The 17367-nt window shown below is 34.6% G+C and overlaps 1 protein-coding gene across 3 annotated transcripts in view; it reads right to left on the reverse strand.

Moving 5' to 3' along the window:
* MYO1D (myosin ID) overlaps positions 1-17367 on the reverse strand; it is a 396161-nt gene that overhangs the window by 115543 nt on the left and 263251 nt on the right. For all 3 annotated transcript variants that reach the window (XM_051992392.1, XM_051992391.1, XM_051992390.1), the window contains exon 21: positions 2399-2553. In XM_051992392.1, coding sequence (XP_051848352.1) covers positions 2399-2553 — 155 coding nt within the window. The remainder of the gene's footprint in view (positions 1-2398; positions 2554-17367) is intronic.

Here is a 17367-nt window from a genome sequence, read left to right on the forward strand (position 1 = left end):
TTTGACTTCAGGTTAGATACTCTATCCACTGTACTGCCATCTTGTGGCATATATTTCTCTTAATTTTTTTTTTAAATAATAGCTTTTTAATTTCAAAATATATGCAAGGAAATTTTTTATCACTCACCCTTGCAAAACCTTGTGTTTCAATTTTTTCTCCTTTCCTTTCCCCCACCTTCCTCCTGTATATGTTAAACAAGTGTAATTCTTCTATACATATTTCCACATTTATTATGGCATGAATCTCCCTAAAAAATTGTTACTAACTAAATCCCAACTTGTGGATCAGTTGTATAAGAATAAATGACCTTAAAAAAAACTTTGGCCTTTAAAAAAAAACTTTAAAAAAAATAATATTTTAAAGCTGTTCTGATAATGATTTTTCATCTATTTATTCAACTATTCTAATTAGTGGTCCCTAATCTGGGATGTGTGAATTTATAAAAAAATACATTGACAACTATATTACAATATAATTGATATCCTTTGTATTTTATTTTATGCTTTTAAAACCATTCTTCTGAGAAATGGTTCAGACCGCCAGAGTGGGGGAGGTTCGTGACAACCAAAATGAAGACTTACTGATCTTAGGTGTGTCCCTAAGATCAAGCAATTTACTTCCTAGCTAGGCTTTGAATTTTGCCTCTGTTCCCACATGTACACAAGAAATTAATGAATAGATGTAAGAAATCAATATTTGATATCTGTTGCAATTAAAAAGAAAGTGGGTTCATTCCATGGCTATAAAATGAAATTCCTCTTGGGCTTCTTCCCTAGCAACGCTGAGATTCTTTTGCACTGCTGGGTGTTAGCTCCATTCATCCTAACAACTGTGGGATTTTTTTAGGCTACATTATATAACAATCTTATGTAACGTAGGATCTGTTGTCTACATTAGGTTTTCCTTCTTTTCCCCCTCCAGATCTCTCATTTTTTTACTCCAGTCCCCCCCCTTTTTTTTTTTACCCTCTCAGACCCTAAAATGCAAGACTACTGTGAATAAATCAAAGTCACAAATTTATAGCTGACATTTAAATTTCCCAAGCAGCCTGAGAAATGGAGAATATTGTCAGCTACAATGAGGATGAGGTCAGTTATTCAGAACTTTGAGCTAGCAGCCCCTTGGACATTGTCTAGTCTATTATTGGCAATCTCCATTCTGTCCTTCAGGACCGTGGCATTCTGCAGGATGTGAATGGGAGTTCCAAGAAAAGATGGCCATCAATATAATCCTGGAGTTTTCTACATCATTGAAATTTCTAAATCATTACATCACTGACCCAGGCCCTACTCCATATTATCCTTATGCATATTTAAAACACGTTTAAAACATAGGATCTTCTTTCCTATATCCTTCCACAGCCATCATCAGGGAAACATCTCTTAGCGACTTGCCCAGGGTCACACAGCTAGTAAGTGGCAGAGGCTGTATTTGAACTCATGGAGATAATTCTTACTTGCTTCAAGCCAGGCACTCTATTCACCTAGCTGCAACCTTATGGTATATATTTCCTAAACAAAGTTGTTAAGTTCCTACTTCAGGATCCCTTGCATAATTTTTCCTCCACAGTCTTTTTGTCAGATTCATTCCCTCCCACCTTTTTTTCACAATCACTACCCCACTCCGGTCCTTTTTCACCTCTCACTTGGATAACTATAACAGCCGTCACTTTTTTCTCCCTTTTAATGTCAGAACAATCTTCCTTAAATACAGACTTCACATATACCTCCAGCAGTGACTGTGCAGTGATTATTTATGGCTTTTTCTACCACAACCAAATTCCTCAGGCTCTTTGCCAAAAGGGCTCCTTCTTTCATGTAACTCTTTACCAAAGCTACTCCATTCCACCCAAGACAATTTGCTGACCCTGCCTTAATCTGATTTCCATTCCCTACCTCATCCTTTAGATATTAAAGTTATACTACATTACATTCTTTTTACTTAAAACAAAACAAAATTCATAAGTTGTTTTAAATTTGTAGTTTCTAACAGTAGACAGAGACAGTATACCCTAATTCTTTGGTACCTAGAGACACCAACTGATTATTAGAGAAGAGCTGGCTTGATTAGATTTTAATAGAAGAATTCTCAAGTATTTTTGCTTTCTGAGAGATTTCATTATACGTGGATTAATAGGAAAGAGATTTTACCTTAAGCATGATATTTCATTATTAGTTATACTGGCGGAGGGAAGATCTGGGAAAGATTCCTCATGTCGAAACCAAACCAAGCTTTGACCAAAATATTTTATATAGAACTTTCCTACATTAAATAGTCTCTCTTTAGGGAAGAAAATGATTGGACAAAATTAAAATGGCATAACGTAAGTTCACCAATAACTGCAATGAACAATTTCAGCTTCCTTAGCTTGAATTTGGGAATGAAGTTGAAACTCACCTCTTGAAATGATTTGCCAGAACCCCAACAAGTTCCCCAATTCGATTCTCATTGGTTGGCTGTTTGCTGAAAAGGCAGACAATGAGGTCTTTGTTGTCTTTTGTATGGAAAACTACAAGCTGGTCCTTTCCATTGGAGACGCTCAACCCAGTCAACTGCAAAGAGAGTTAAAAAAATATTACAAGGCTCGTTTTCAAACACACGATCAACGTACTTAGATTTGGTGGTTCTTCTGTCTATATGTAATTAGAAGCAACCCAGCAATCTTTTCTAGAAGAGGACCTTTTGTTGCTCTATGCTGAAACTCTTCCATTAAAACATACATCTTCTGCTTCTATCTTCACAACCACATACTTCAATCCCTTCCATTGTAAATATAAATACTTACAATAAACAAGATGAAGATTCATGTGCAGAAGCTAGATAACAACAAAAGTTCTCTAGTAAATTTACTACTATTCTCTTCTTCATTTTTGAAGATTATCACTCAGAATTTATTATCATGAAGGTATCACAAGTAACAATAGGCTTTCAAAAACTAGGTTCAATTGCGGGGTTCACTATTAACAATAATCTATGGAGAATCCCTGGAGGACTGAGAAAAATGAGAATAATTAAAACACTGGGAAGTCATATTCATGAAAAGCTAATAGAATGTGACTTATTTAGTCTGAAGAAAAAAAAAAGGATTCTAACAAACTTTACAGAATGCACAAAGATTTGTTATTTGTGGTGGTAAACGTGGCCTCATTTTCAGAAAGATGAACTTAAATCGGAGTAGATTCTAATGTAAATCAGGAGATTTATATCAGATTTTAGAAAGTACTTCTTACATATGAGTGTTTAGAATAGTGAAATTTGTGAATTCTTCTTTGGACAATTTAAAGAATGTATTGAGCTTCCTGTCTGTAAGCAATGACTGAAAAATTTTGTTGCTGTGGGTGATTTCTATTTGGGGTTTTCTTGAGAGAGATAATGGAGTGTTTGCCATTTCTTTCTCCAACTCATTTTATAGATGAGGAAACTGAGGCAAACAGGTTTAAGTGACTTGCTCAGGATCACAGAGGAGTAAGTGTCTGTTAAGATGAGTTTTCCTGATCCCAAGTCCAGTGCTCTATCCGCTATGATACTTTGCTACTCACTGGAAAAATACTTCTCTTCTTCTGGTTACTTAGTTTTTTTCCATAAAATAAAACAGGCTTGCAGAGCCCTCTCCAACTATGTCTTCCTTGTCTACTGCAGAGATACTGAAGTATCATCTTCTGGTCATTTTGGTGAGTCAATGATGGATTCTCTGGGGTCTATAAAATGTAAATTCCAGGGTGTATGTGTGTGTGTAAATCACCCTTTTGGAAGTCTATGGACCCCTTCTCAGAAAAAATGTTTTAAAATGAAAAAAATAAAATATGTAGGATTACAAAGGAAATCAATTCTATTATAGACACGTTTAAGGGCCCTGGATTAAAATTGCCAGATAATCTGGAAGAAAAGCCTTTAAGAAGTTTATAATTCAGGAAGTGAATGAACCATACTTTCCCTAGCTGCAAAAACACAACATTAGCAGAGAGAATCACTGCATGAAGATGAAACCATCTCATCATTTTTCAGGTGAGAATCAGTTTCATTTGGGTTTTGAACCCCGATCAGCTCATTCCAAGTTCAGTGCCTTTTCTACTATCCCATGCTATGAACACTGAGAAAAGTAATTAAAAACTGGGCGCAAGGGAATGCAACAATGAAGAGATGGCTCCCCAAAGCAAATGAGGTTTTGGCTGCTTTTAAAAAAGGAGTAAGAAGAGGAAAAAAGGAATAAATTTTTTATCTCCCCCCACCAAAAAACAAACAAACAAACAAAAAAACCCCCAAAAACTGGGGTCTTTGGGTTTGTCAAACACTAGATTATTAAAATTATAGCTGTTTTGTCCTTTGAACCTAATCTATTCCATTGTCAACGCGTCTATTTCTTAGTCAATACCAAATGGTTTTGGTAACTACTGCTTTATGATATAATTTTAGATCTGGCACAGCTAGGCCAAAAAGGAATAAAATTTTTAAAAAGTACACAGCAGAGAACAAAAGAACAACCTACAAGGATATTTGTGAACATAATTTCTTTTACTACTATATGTCTTTTCTGGAACTGTTAATTTATTGTTTATATCTATCTATATTTCGAATATATTTTGAATCCTCCTGCTCTTCTGCTGGGCACCCGACGTGAACATGTGTTCAAGGAGAGGTGGGGGATGGATATTCCATGAGAAGAGAAGGACTCTGTAAACCTAGGAATTTATGTCTTATTTCTACTTTACCAGACTGCCACAATATAATGTAAATTGGTCGCCCATATCACCTCATTAGGGGTAGCCAGGTGGCGCAGTGCTGGGCCTAGAGTCGGTTGGATGATGACATTAGACTTAACTTGGACAAGTTTGCCTCAGTCCCTTACCTGGAGAAGGAAATGGCAAATCCCTCCAGGATAGCCTGAGGGACAGATTTTATTGCCAGATCACATTCTCCAGGCTCCAGCTTTCTCCAAACTCCGTCTCTCTGCTAGCCTGCACTCTAGTAGAAGGCTCTCTGAATACAGGTGCTTAATAATTGTTGAAAAGCAGGGTCTAGCATTCAAGTAGTTTGAAACACTGTGCTACTGTCTATTAAGTTCAGGGCCTGGGCTCTCTGCTCTCACCTGATGATGTATATACACATACACACCTAATTTGTACTTAAGTTCTAGGTAGCCTCCAAGGTGACTGAAATAGCTTACATTTGCAATGAATGTTGGTGTGAAACAATATCGGTCTTTGTGCTCTCCAGTGCTTAGTACATGCCTGAAACAGAGCGGGTATTTCATAAATATGACGTCAGAAACTGAGCTCATTAAAAAAAATTCACTAAAATGTTTGATGAAAATCCAATAAAACGGAACTCCAAGCTCGGAAGCCTCGGATTTTTGGCTCCGTGATCGTTAAATGCAGAATTACAGATGGAGAAATCTGGTCAAGGAGCAAGGCTGGAGTCTTCCAAAAACTGCTCCAAAGAATAACTGAACCAAATCGATCCATCCAATACATGAATATGTGCAAAACGCTCAGGGAAGGGAAGGGCACGAGGTCAAGTTCAGAAATAAATGATATGAAATATAATAAGGGTACATAAGGGATACGAAGAATTATCTACATTAGCTCCAAAGAGGCGGTGATTGCTTCCAAATGGAGGGAATCAGATAACCCTTCGTGGAAGAAATGGCATCTGAGCTAAGCCCCAACAGATGGGTAGGATTTGAGTAGCAGAGTCACTGGAGGAGGGGGAGGGAAGGAGACAGGAAGGGAGAAGGGAAGACATTCCAGGCACATTTATATTGGGCCTCAGAGCTTTTCATACATGTCATTTCATCTGATCCTCATTGGGGGAAAAAAATTCAAATATTATTTATTATCCCTATTTAAGAGAGGAGGAAACAAAAGCTCAGGAAGCTTAAGTGAATCCCAGCACTTGTTTTTGACTCCAAGTTTATTATTTCTACTCTCTCATATTGCCTGAATATAAGGTGGCTGCTAATATTATCTCGTTGGTGATGCTATGGATAGAGCCGTCAGGCCTGGAGTCAGGAAAACTCCTTCCGAGTTCAAATCCTGCATCAGATATTTTCCAGCTACACGACCCAGGGCAAGTCACCTAATCCTGATTTCCTCTATTTCCTCAACTATAAAAGTGAACGGAAGAAGGAAATGGTGAACTATTCCAGTATCTTTGCCAAGAAAACCTGACATATGGTCACAAAAAGACACAAGAGAACAGCAAATTACCTTGTTAAACATATTTAATATAATATATTAAGTAATATATATACTATATAAGTAATATATAATATATATTAAGTAAAGTATAATCCTATACATAGGGATTAAATAAACAAACTATATATATACATATACACACATATACATTTAATTTGTATATATGTTATATGTAATCTCTAAAGTGACTGAAATAGCTTACATTTGCAATGAATGTTGATATAAAACAATATCGGTCTTTGAATCTCCCTCCAATGCTTACTTAGTACAATCTCTGAAACACAGTAGGTATTTAATAAATATTGATTGATTGATTGACTTTCTGTTTGTTGAATTGAAAATAGAAAAATGGTGAAAATGAATTAAATGTATTATTTATCTAAATTTCTGAGGATTGAGGTAAAATTAAGAGCCTGAAGAGAACTAAGAACTTTCAAAGGCTTTAGTGAGTGCTGAACTCCATTGTATATAAAGGAGCTGGAAGCTAGGGATCTAACAAAAAGCCGCAAGACTTTACAAGAATAGCCTCAGGACCGAAACCCAGTGTGAGTGGAGACTTTCCATCTGTTCTAAAGACAGCAAAAAAAAAAAAAAAAAAAAAAAGAAAGAAAGAAAGAAAAAGAAAAAAAAAGGATCTTTTAAGAATCTGAGTTGGAGCAAGAAGAAAGTCAAGGACAAGAAATGTTTGATATTCAGGGAAGACGGGACAATAATAATAGACAATGTTGAGAAGATAGAACTACTCAATTCCTCGTTTGCTTCTGTTTTCTCTACTAAAGGGAATTATCTTCAAAATGGTAAGAACAGAACAAAAATAGCCATCTGGTAATTGCAAACAAAGGTTAATAGCTACATCTGGTCCAAACTGTGAGTGACCTGCAAGCATATTGAAAAAAGTGGGTGTGATTACTGAGCCACTATCTTTGATGTTTAAGGAAATGGAGCATTAGGTAGGTGGTTTATGGAATTAGAGATATGGAAAATGTCTCAATCATTAAAAAAAAAACCCAAAAGTAATTGACTTTGATACTCAATAATAATTCTAGAATATATAAAAACTCTACCAGTTTCGGGGCACTTTGAAAGGGAAGAAGTAACCATAATGAGATACCAATGGTTCATTAAGAACAAGTCATTCAAAACTAAGAGAAGCACAAGTTATTTCTCCAAAGGATTCATGATGAAAAATGCTATCCATTTCCAGAGGGAGAAATGATGAACTCTGTGAGTGCAGACTGGATCATACATTTTTTTCTTTTGCTTTATTTATTTTTTGCAACAGAGCTAATGTGGAAATAGGTTTTGCATGACTTCATATGGATAATAGGCATAGCATTTCTTGTCTTCTCAATGAATAAGGAAGGTGGAAAGAAGGAAAGAATTTGGAACTGAAAATAAAGATGAAAATAAATAAAAAAGAACAAATAATTTCTTTCATGGAAATATCTTTGACACACTACAGCCAACCATAGTGAAGGATCTCACTAAAGTCTTTGGCAAAGCTTTGCATATTTGTTTGGGTGAACAAGATGGATTATAGAATACTTTGGAGAGTTTAATGGCAATGATTGATGAGTTGATATCAACCTGAAAGGAAGTCTTTAGTGGAGTGAGGCAGGACTCAGTTTTTAGACTTATTTAACATTAAAATGCTAAAAGAAGGCACAGGAAGGCATCATTATAAAATCCTTTCATCACACAATCTAGAAGAGAGATACTTGGGATCTTGAAAGATCTCAACAGGCCAGAAGATAGGCTGAGCAATGAGATGAAATTTGATAGGAATAAATGTAAAGATCTGCATGTGGGTTCAAAAAGTTTATAAGTGCCCAAATATAGGATGGAACAAACATAGCTGACAAGCAGTTCATGTGAAAAGAACTGGATCTTTTAGTGAATTGCAAATTTAAGATAAAGCAGCAACATTATGTGGCAGCCAGAAAAGTTATTGTGATCTTTTAATAGAAACACAAAGACTAAAGTGAGTGAGGTGAGAGATCTGTTCCACCTTGTCCTGGTAGGGGAGACAGCAGTGACTCTGAAGTCCTTTTGACCTAAGAGTGCTCTTGTCTGTCAATAATTGTAAAATGTCATAATATTTCTTCCCTTAGGTTTTAGAGAAGACATATTAATAATCCTTAAGCCCTCTGACCTTGTTCTAACACTCTATCTGTCAATGATTTCAAAGTCTTCTGGCTTTAGAAGAGTCCTACAAGCATTACTGACTGTCAGATAGATAATTTGTTGATCAGTAATGACCAAGTTTCTGAGACCACCCCTCAAACCTACCAGAAAGCCATAAAATTAGCAAATAAATAATATGAATCTTCAATCCAATTTTGTAAAAATCTATCCTCTTCTCTCGGATCCCTTGCTAATTTCTTTGAGAACTTAGCCCGTTTGTAATAGCATTACAATTACAAATAAACTTGACCAAGAAATGGATTCAAGCCTGCAAATTCTTTTGAGACACCTCGTGACATCAGTCTATGACCCTCAATTTTTGGGTCCCCTTTCCCAACCTCAACAGTAGGACCAGGCCAAGAGTAATGTGTTTAGTTCCAGGTATAATGTACAGAAAGAATATTGACAAGCTAGAACAGGTTCAGGAGGAGCAATCAGGAATGTGAGGGAATTTGAAATTATGCTATATAATAATCAGTTGCATAAATTAAGGAGGTTTAGCCCAGGTAAGGCAAAACTTGAATATAGGAGGATATAAAAGTTTTCAAATATTTGAAAGGTTGTATCATGGAAGAGGGATTAGATTAAATTTGTTTGGCTTTTAAGGGAAGAACTGTGCCTAATGAACCCTTATGAGAAGGTAGACTTTGGTCAACATAGGGAAAAATTTCCTACCATTTTGAACTGTCCAGAAATTAGCTAGTGAGTTCCCTATTCTTAGAGATCTACAAGCAGAGTCTGGAAGATTATTTGGAAGGCATAATATAGTTGGTATCCATAATTTGGTGAAGATTTGGATTAAACAGTTCCTAAAGTCCTTTCCAACTTTAAGATCTCATGATTCAATGGGAAATTCTTTAGTATGTAATTTCATTTCAAAATTTACTTTATTCCTTTTATTTTTCTGGCTACAGGTGTATCACCAGCAACATTTTTCTTATTAGATATGATTATGATCATTTTGGGGCCTATTAATGAGACAAGAGTAAGAGGGAGAGAAAGAAATAATTTTTTTTAACTGGATAAGAATTGAAAAAGACCAAAAAGAATGAGATAAAATAAGATATACATATTCATAAAAGTAAGATTGTCTGAGATAAAATTAACCGTGCTATGAATTTGAAAGGTGGGGAAAGATGGAGGAAAAGAGAATAAAGTTCATGGGAGATCTTTAAAGAGGGAAGAAAGGAGGTGGTGGAGAAGAGATGTTGGATCAGATGATTCTTTAAAACACTGGCCACCAGATGGTACTGTTTGCCCAGGGCAGCTTCCTTGCTTTATGGAATGGTATTGATGGGTGGAGAAAGGAGAAGCAATGGACAACTGGTCATTTATACCAACAGAGCTTTAGCAAGTAAGATATTTATAACTTGGTTGGTTTGCATTCTTTTCTCTAATTTTTCAAGTTATTTAGGAAGGAGTAGCCTCTTTTGAACTTCTACTTTCTTCCCACCTTTTCACCAACTCTGTAATCTGGTTTTATGAAGTACTTTAACTATTCTTTTAAATGTCATCAAGTACTTAAAAAACTCTCCAAATCCATAGTTTTTTCTCCATTATTATCCTCCTTAATTCTCTATAGCATGACACTATTGATCAACTTCTTTATTGACACTGGATTGTCACATTTCTTCTAAAATGCCATGCTCTCCCTATTTATCCTTTTATCTTTCTGACCATTCCTTTTCTTCCTTTGCTGGTTTCATTTTCCAAATCCTGGAGGTGGATATTCCTCAATTTTTTTTTTACCATTCAATTCATCTTTCTCTTAGCTTTGTCTGGGAAAAGCTGCTCCCACAGTTTTAACTATCATCTTCATATGAAAGACTCAGTTTTATATCCAACTTTGACCCTTCTCTTGAGATCCAGTCCACTTCCTATTGGACATTTCCATCTGAAAGTCCAGTGCCACTCAGAAATCAATTTGTCCAGAATTGAACTCCTGTCATTAATTCAATCTTTAGTTTTGTAAAGAGCTTTTTCATGATCCATAACTGTGAGAAGTGTCTCTACTTTTCTAAGGTATTTATGATATGACCTAGGTTACATATCAATTTGGAACTTATTGTGGTATATGGTATGAGATGCTGGTTTGAATTTTAAACCTTATTTCTGCCAGATTCCTTTCCAATTTTCCAACCGGTTTTTGCCTTGTTTATCCCAATAGTTTACCCCAATCCGTTTTATAACATTATTCTAAAATATTTGATTCTAATATACTTGTTCCACTCATCAATTTAAAAATATTTTTTAAAAGTAGCATCAAATAGTTTTTGATGATTTTTGCATTATGTCACAGTTTGAGGAAAGGGATTGATAGATCCTTTTTCTTATCACTTAGTTCCTTTGAGGGTCTTCAACTTTTCATTTCTGTAGATGAATTTTGCTATGGTTTTGTCTTGTTCAATTTTATTTACTTGGTGGCCATTTTTTCCTCAATACTATCTTATTTTTCCATATATATATAAAGATAGCTTTCAACATTCATTTTTGTAAGACTTTGTGTTCATTCCTTCCTTTACATCATCTTATGGAATCTCTAACTTCCTTCAGAACATAGCTAAAGAAGAACCTTTCTTACTTTGAATGCATTTCCTGATTCCCTCAACTGCTAGTGCCCTTCTCCCAAGTTACTTTATATTTAACTACCATATATTTATTTTTATATGTATTTTTTGTACTTAATTATATATGTCCATATTGTTGATTAGAGGGCTAGAGGGTGGAGTACCAAACCCTTCCCAATGCCTTCCTCTGTAGAAGACAGAAAGAGAATTTTCTGGCGCCCTCCATTCTGCATCTGTTACCCTGCCTGGTTTCAGCTCCAAGTTATGGCTGAGTTCCCCATGTTGTTCCTCCCCAAAATAGACCAAAATCCTTGAGGGCGGGGGTTGTCTTTGACTTTATTAATTGCATCCGTAATGATTAGCACAGTGCTTAGTACACAGTAGGCGCTTGATAAATGTTTACTGAACTACATTTTTTCCTGGATAGAATATAATTTCCTTGAGAGTAAGGATAGTTTCCTACTTTCTTTTCTATCTCTTTGCATCTCTAGTGCTTAGTGTCTGGCAAGTTGTTGGTGTTTTAATAAATACTTATTGACTAACGGTATCACCTAAATGAGAAGTATCCTATGTTTATAAGAATATCCCAGATTGCCCCTGGGTGGCCTCAGGTGGACTTGGTTTTGACTGGAGTGATCCAGGGACCAGCAGGACTTTTAACCTTCAAATTACTTGAACATTCAGTCATGAGCACTTTCCTAATCCCTTATCATTTGCCAGACATTTTACTAAATGTATGGGTATGGAGAAAGTAAAAAGGATAATTCAGCTCAAAATTTAAAGAGGGAGACAGTTAAGTTATCCCTTCTACATGGTGACTTTCCCCATTGTAGTTTCTGTATATGGTGGGTTGACATAAGGAATTAAAAAGGAATTTGGGAGGAGGCATTTATGAAAGCCACATACAACACATGAGAATCAGCAGATATCACAGAGCCATGGACCAAATACTTAACCCACATTTTACAATAAAGTTCTGCAAAAATTCCCCCCAAAGGGAAAAAAAAAAACACTTAGATTTCTTCTCTGGTATAAAGGGAAGGTAAAAAATACTTGAATTTTCCAGTTTGAGGGAACGCCTCATCGCCACCCCTGATATCAAAGGGAAAGCTATATAAATATTCTTGCACACACATACAATGACTTCTTGGTACACACTGAGAAATATTACAATTAATATACTGCATATTTATAAGTGCTGATGAGACTCAACAGTAGACAAAGGTGGAATTCACTAAGAAGGGATTCCTGGATCCAGATGAGTTTCCAGATGATATAATGGTTTATTTCAACAAAACAGATTTATATTGCAAGTTATTTATATTGGTAACACTTATATTCATGTAAATCACTAAAATAATGCGGCAGCAATTTATAAATAGTTATATTACTAGGCACTCAAGAACATGATAAAAATTACTAACTTTTCCTACTCTTCTGTTATGTTGCTCATGCGTTCATAGGTTATTGTGTGTATGTGTGTGTGTATTCTGGCTAAATTTCTCAAGGGCAGGATGTCCTCATTTCTTTACACGTGTTGGATTTATAACCTCTCTGCCATATGTCACAGACAGTTGTAGACACACACACACACATACACACAGATTTGTTTGACAAAGAAATGAACTCGGGCTCTCTCAGCATATTTTCCTTAGGTATCCATGTAGTTTGAGTGACTGGCCTGACTTTAATATTCAGAATCTCAAATTCAACTACTTTGTATAACTAAAATATTTATGCCCCTCTGCTCTCATTGAAGAGACTTTTTACTGTTCAACAATGAAGCACATTGTTTTCCATTGAGAAACTCAGAAGGTGAAGGCTCCCACATTTTGTAGGTTGCCTGGGGCAAATAAAACCTTAGCTATGTAGAATCCATGAAGACAGACTCATTCTAGAGATGGGTGCTGCATATGTGGGGATTACCGTCTTAATCAACAAAATTCTTTATCTCAGCCATGTTGGATGGAAGCCTTCCGAAAATTCATCACATGATTCTCTGCCTTCTTTTAAACACAATTTACTGGACATAATTTGGTTCTCTGTTGACAACTAAGGATCACCCTTATGAAGATAAATTACTGTATGGCGCTGTAATACAATAGGGTCCTAAAGGTCTATTGAGTAATGTAGGGTGATCTGCCTTTATATTAAATGTCTTTTATGTGTACAGACTTTATGGCATCTTTTTTTTTTCTTTTTTTTTGACTGCTCAAAAGCCTTTTATGTTTGCTTCTTAATTCTCAATTATATTCTAGATCAGTGGCCTACAAAACATTTTGGATTATCCATCCTTATCAATAAAGTAATTTTCAGCCACACTCCAATACATTTACAATTGTATATATTACATGTTTTAAGGTATGTACAACAGAGAAATAAAAATGAGATAAAGATGAAATAAACATTTAAAATATTTAAAAGTGAATCCTTTTTGCTCCTGATAAAAATAGAATTATTACTTGTTAAATTATTATTAGAATATTTTAGTGAAAGTAATGATCAATTAAGTTTCATCTTTTTGAAAATCTTTGTTTAATACTTTAATATACAGTGCTTGAAACATCTGGTTATAATTTTAGTTTATTTCAATATTGGTTTAATAGCTGATGTAGCTGACACCATCCAAAGATATGTAGATTTAAATGGAAGAAATACATCATTGGCTGTGCTAACTAAATCATGACACTTATTTTTCAATCCCTCCCATCAGCGCCATAAAATTTTTTTGTTGAATTTCAACAGTAAATATGATTCTTCCCTGAGGTCAATCAATTGTTCCTGGAGATTATTTGGAATATGTAGCATTATTATTATTATTTTCTGTCAAGAGTTCAAATCCCATTGGAATTCTTCATTTGGAAGATTTTAAAAACAGGCTAGAATTCTATTTTCAGGCTAAATGAGCAGATAGGGGAGTTTTTATTGGTGATATACTTAGGTAATTCTTGGCAACAAAAGCTTAGCTTTTGTATATCTTGATAATTATGATGACTTTATACTGTTTATGGCCAACTGTCTCAAGGAACAACATACATTTAGAGCAAGGTTCATCATTTATAATAGTTGACATAAAGCAGTCATTAGAATAACCCTGATCATTTAAAATATTTTTGGCTGGGATCTTGCTAGCTCTGATTAAATTAAAATTGTTTTTGCCTCATAATGTGGCTGATGATGAACTCTTAGGAAGATGGGTATTGTCCCCTCTGCCATTTTCTCATTGTTCACTTGTGCTCACATTATTAGTCTTATAGTCAATCCATGATTTCTTTGCAAGAAACTTTAAAAGATAATTATTTCTCTCTTTTTAAAAAGAATTAATTTATTTTAAACTACATAATGTAATGTAATCCATTAACTCACTTAACCAACTACACATAAATTATATTCTACTGCAGATATTATTGTCATCCCCAACACATTGTACTCCCATTCTTTCTTCTGGATATCATCAGTGACTGTCTGAGATACAGAGTTAAGGAGGGAACCATAGTGGTTTAATTTATTAAATAATAATAAATACTTAATTTAAAAAAGATACAATAAATGTAAATTGGAGTTAGAATATTTTCTTCCCACTCCTTCAAGGAATTAATCTTGCGCACTCCATTTTGGAGATTGTTATTCTAGATTATAAGATATCTGGATAAGTAAATTCTAGAAAAGGGAAATATTATTGTAATAAAATTGCAATAATTGGTTAGAATACCAAGTTATTTATTTTTACTTTTGAAAGTAGGTAAACTTATGAATATACCCAAAGATTTAAAAAGCAGAAATAAAGGTGCCATATATACTAAAACATAACCAGTATCAATTTCTATGGTAGCAAAGAACTGGAAACAAAGTAGATGCTCATTGACTGGGGAACGATTAAACAAACTGTATGTTGTATATTATTATACTGTAGGAAATGATGAATATGAAAAATTCAGAGAAGAATGAGTAGATGTACATGAACTGATAAAAAGCAGATTAATCTGAACCAGGAAAACAATATACACAATGACTACAACATTGTAAAAGGAAAATAAATAAAACACCACCAATCCCTGAAATTCAAGACTATAATTTTTACCACTAAGCCAAATATCAGTTTGGAGAGGAAATGGGAAAAAAATGCAACTCCCTCCTTTCTTTCCAAAAGGAAGGAACAATGTCTGTGCATTATGAGACATTGTTGATGCTAGAAAACTTTTGCTGATCTCACCTTTCTCTTTTTAATTTTTTTTTTTTTTAATAAAGAATGGCTCACTGGGTAGGGAAGGAAGGTCAGATATATTCAGAAATGAAAGCAAAAGAGGTTGATATAAATTCAAGATGGATAAAACATCCTCCCAAAGCTTCAAGTAAGTTGCTTTTGACTCATCCACTTGCACTTCTGAATTTATTTCCTCTAAAATGCCCTTCTTTCTTTTCTCTGACGAACCATTCCCTTCTTCTACTTCAAAACATGAAGTATGCCTCCTGTATGATGCTTTCTCAAGTTTACCTTATTCTAATTAATTCAGTTACTCTTGGAAACTTCTGTGAGATTTGTGCTACCAGTAAAATACTCGTTTCTCTTAAGCTTTTTGTTGTTGTTATAATGTGTAGGCCATCTTTGCATTCTATTATCAACTCCTTTGTAAATCACATCTGTTTTGTTAGGTTAGGTGGTACATAGTTTACTGGACTTGGAATCTTTCCAATCTGAGTTTGCATCCTTCCTCAGATACTTCTGGCTGTGTGAGCTTGGATCGTCTGAAAAATGGAGATAATAAAAGTACCTACCCATCTTATAGTTTGTTGGAAGGTTCAATATGAATAAAGCACTTTGCAAATCTTAAAATGCACATAAATATTTAGAATTTGTTACTATTAGAAATCATTACCAATTGATAGTACTGTTTATTATTAGTATTATTATTATTATTACTATTACTACAATATTTTCTCACAATTCCTTCTATGGCATAGCACATCACAGAGTAAGCATTCAGTAATAGCTCTTCAAACATAATTTATTTTGAATTATTCAAAATAAATATTCAAATATAATTTATTTTAAAGTCAGTCCGTCAACTAGCATTTATTAAGCATCTATTACAGGCCAGGTTCGGACCAAAGTTTGCCACAATCCTCTAGAGCTGTTATTAGCAGAACAATATATCTCTGAAGAATCCACCAAAGATCCAATCAAGTCCCACAATGATCTACCATGAGACAAGCCATACACATGTCATAAAATAGCAATTTTGCTATTTTAGCAAATAGCAGATTTGGGTCCCAATTTCCTCATGAATAGCGAGGAAAAATATAGGGTTGGCCTTTGAGGTTCTTTAAGGATCCTTAAAATTCTAAGCCTCTGACCCCATGATTATGCTCACCATGCAAAATGTTTAGGTTAAATTTCTTTCCAACTCGAAGTATCTTTTAAAATCTTGAACATTTTACTAATAGTAATTAAATTCTAATGTGAGGCTGCTTTCAAAGCTTCTAACACTGATGTTAGAATAATTCAAAAGCACACATGGATCTTCTTCTCTGCCAAATTGTACCATCCTTTAAAATGAATTTGCATACATAAGTATCAATCTAGGTTTACAATAGGATTCCACAGATTAGTACTATCTGGCTTTAAGTGTGCATCCATTGTAGGAGAAAAATGAATAAATTGTTCCCTGAATTCATAAAACCTTATTTAAAAACTGATGATTAGCTGAACCATGAGAGATAGCTAATATTTCCTAGAGCCAAGTATTTCTTTTTTATGTCTGCTCTTGAAATATAACTGAACCGGACACAGAGGCTCTGAATATAAGTACAATTTATAAGCCTCTTCAGGAATTACACATGGAATATCATTATAATTAAAAAGAATTTCCCATAGAAAACTAAAATATGTGGCAAACTTCCAAGTTAAATGGAAGGCTTTGTCTTGCTTTAAACAAAAGATCCAATATATAGAAATTTAAACTTATAAGGAAGACAATTTAGGGATCCTTACAAAAGGATTTGTTTTTTGCTTTATAGTCATTGTAGGAATCCTTTAATTAGCTATGCTGTAATTAAAAAATGATCTGACTGCAAAAGAACCCCATTTGTTTGCAAAGAGCGAGATACAGGCACATCGAGGTACAAGCCCAATTTTTCCCTCTGACAGAAACCACTTAGCCCATTCGGAAAGATTTCCCCTGTGACTCAACAAATAAGGCCAAAAATATGGCTTAGATACTGCTTTTGTCACAAGGTCTTCTGGAGAAAAGAGCCCACTTAAATACTAAAATCACAAAAGACATCTTAAAAATAATCCTAAGTGCGGAGGAGGGGAATTTTATAATTCTTCTCACCCATACTAGCAAAAAGACAGGAAAAAAAAAATCTGGAGAAAAAGATTCTAAAAACCTACCAATTGCAGCACCCTTATAAATTT

The sequence above is a fragment of the Antechinus flavipes genome, chromosome 4 (genome assembly GCF_016432865.1).
Source record: "Antechinus flavipes isolate AdamAnt ecotype Samford, QLD, Australia chromosome 4, AdamAnt_v2, whole genome shotgun sequence".
Lineage (NCBI taxonomy): Eukaryota > Metazoa > Chordata > Mammalia > Dasyuromorphia > Dasyuridae > Antechinus > Antechinus flavipes.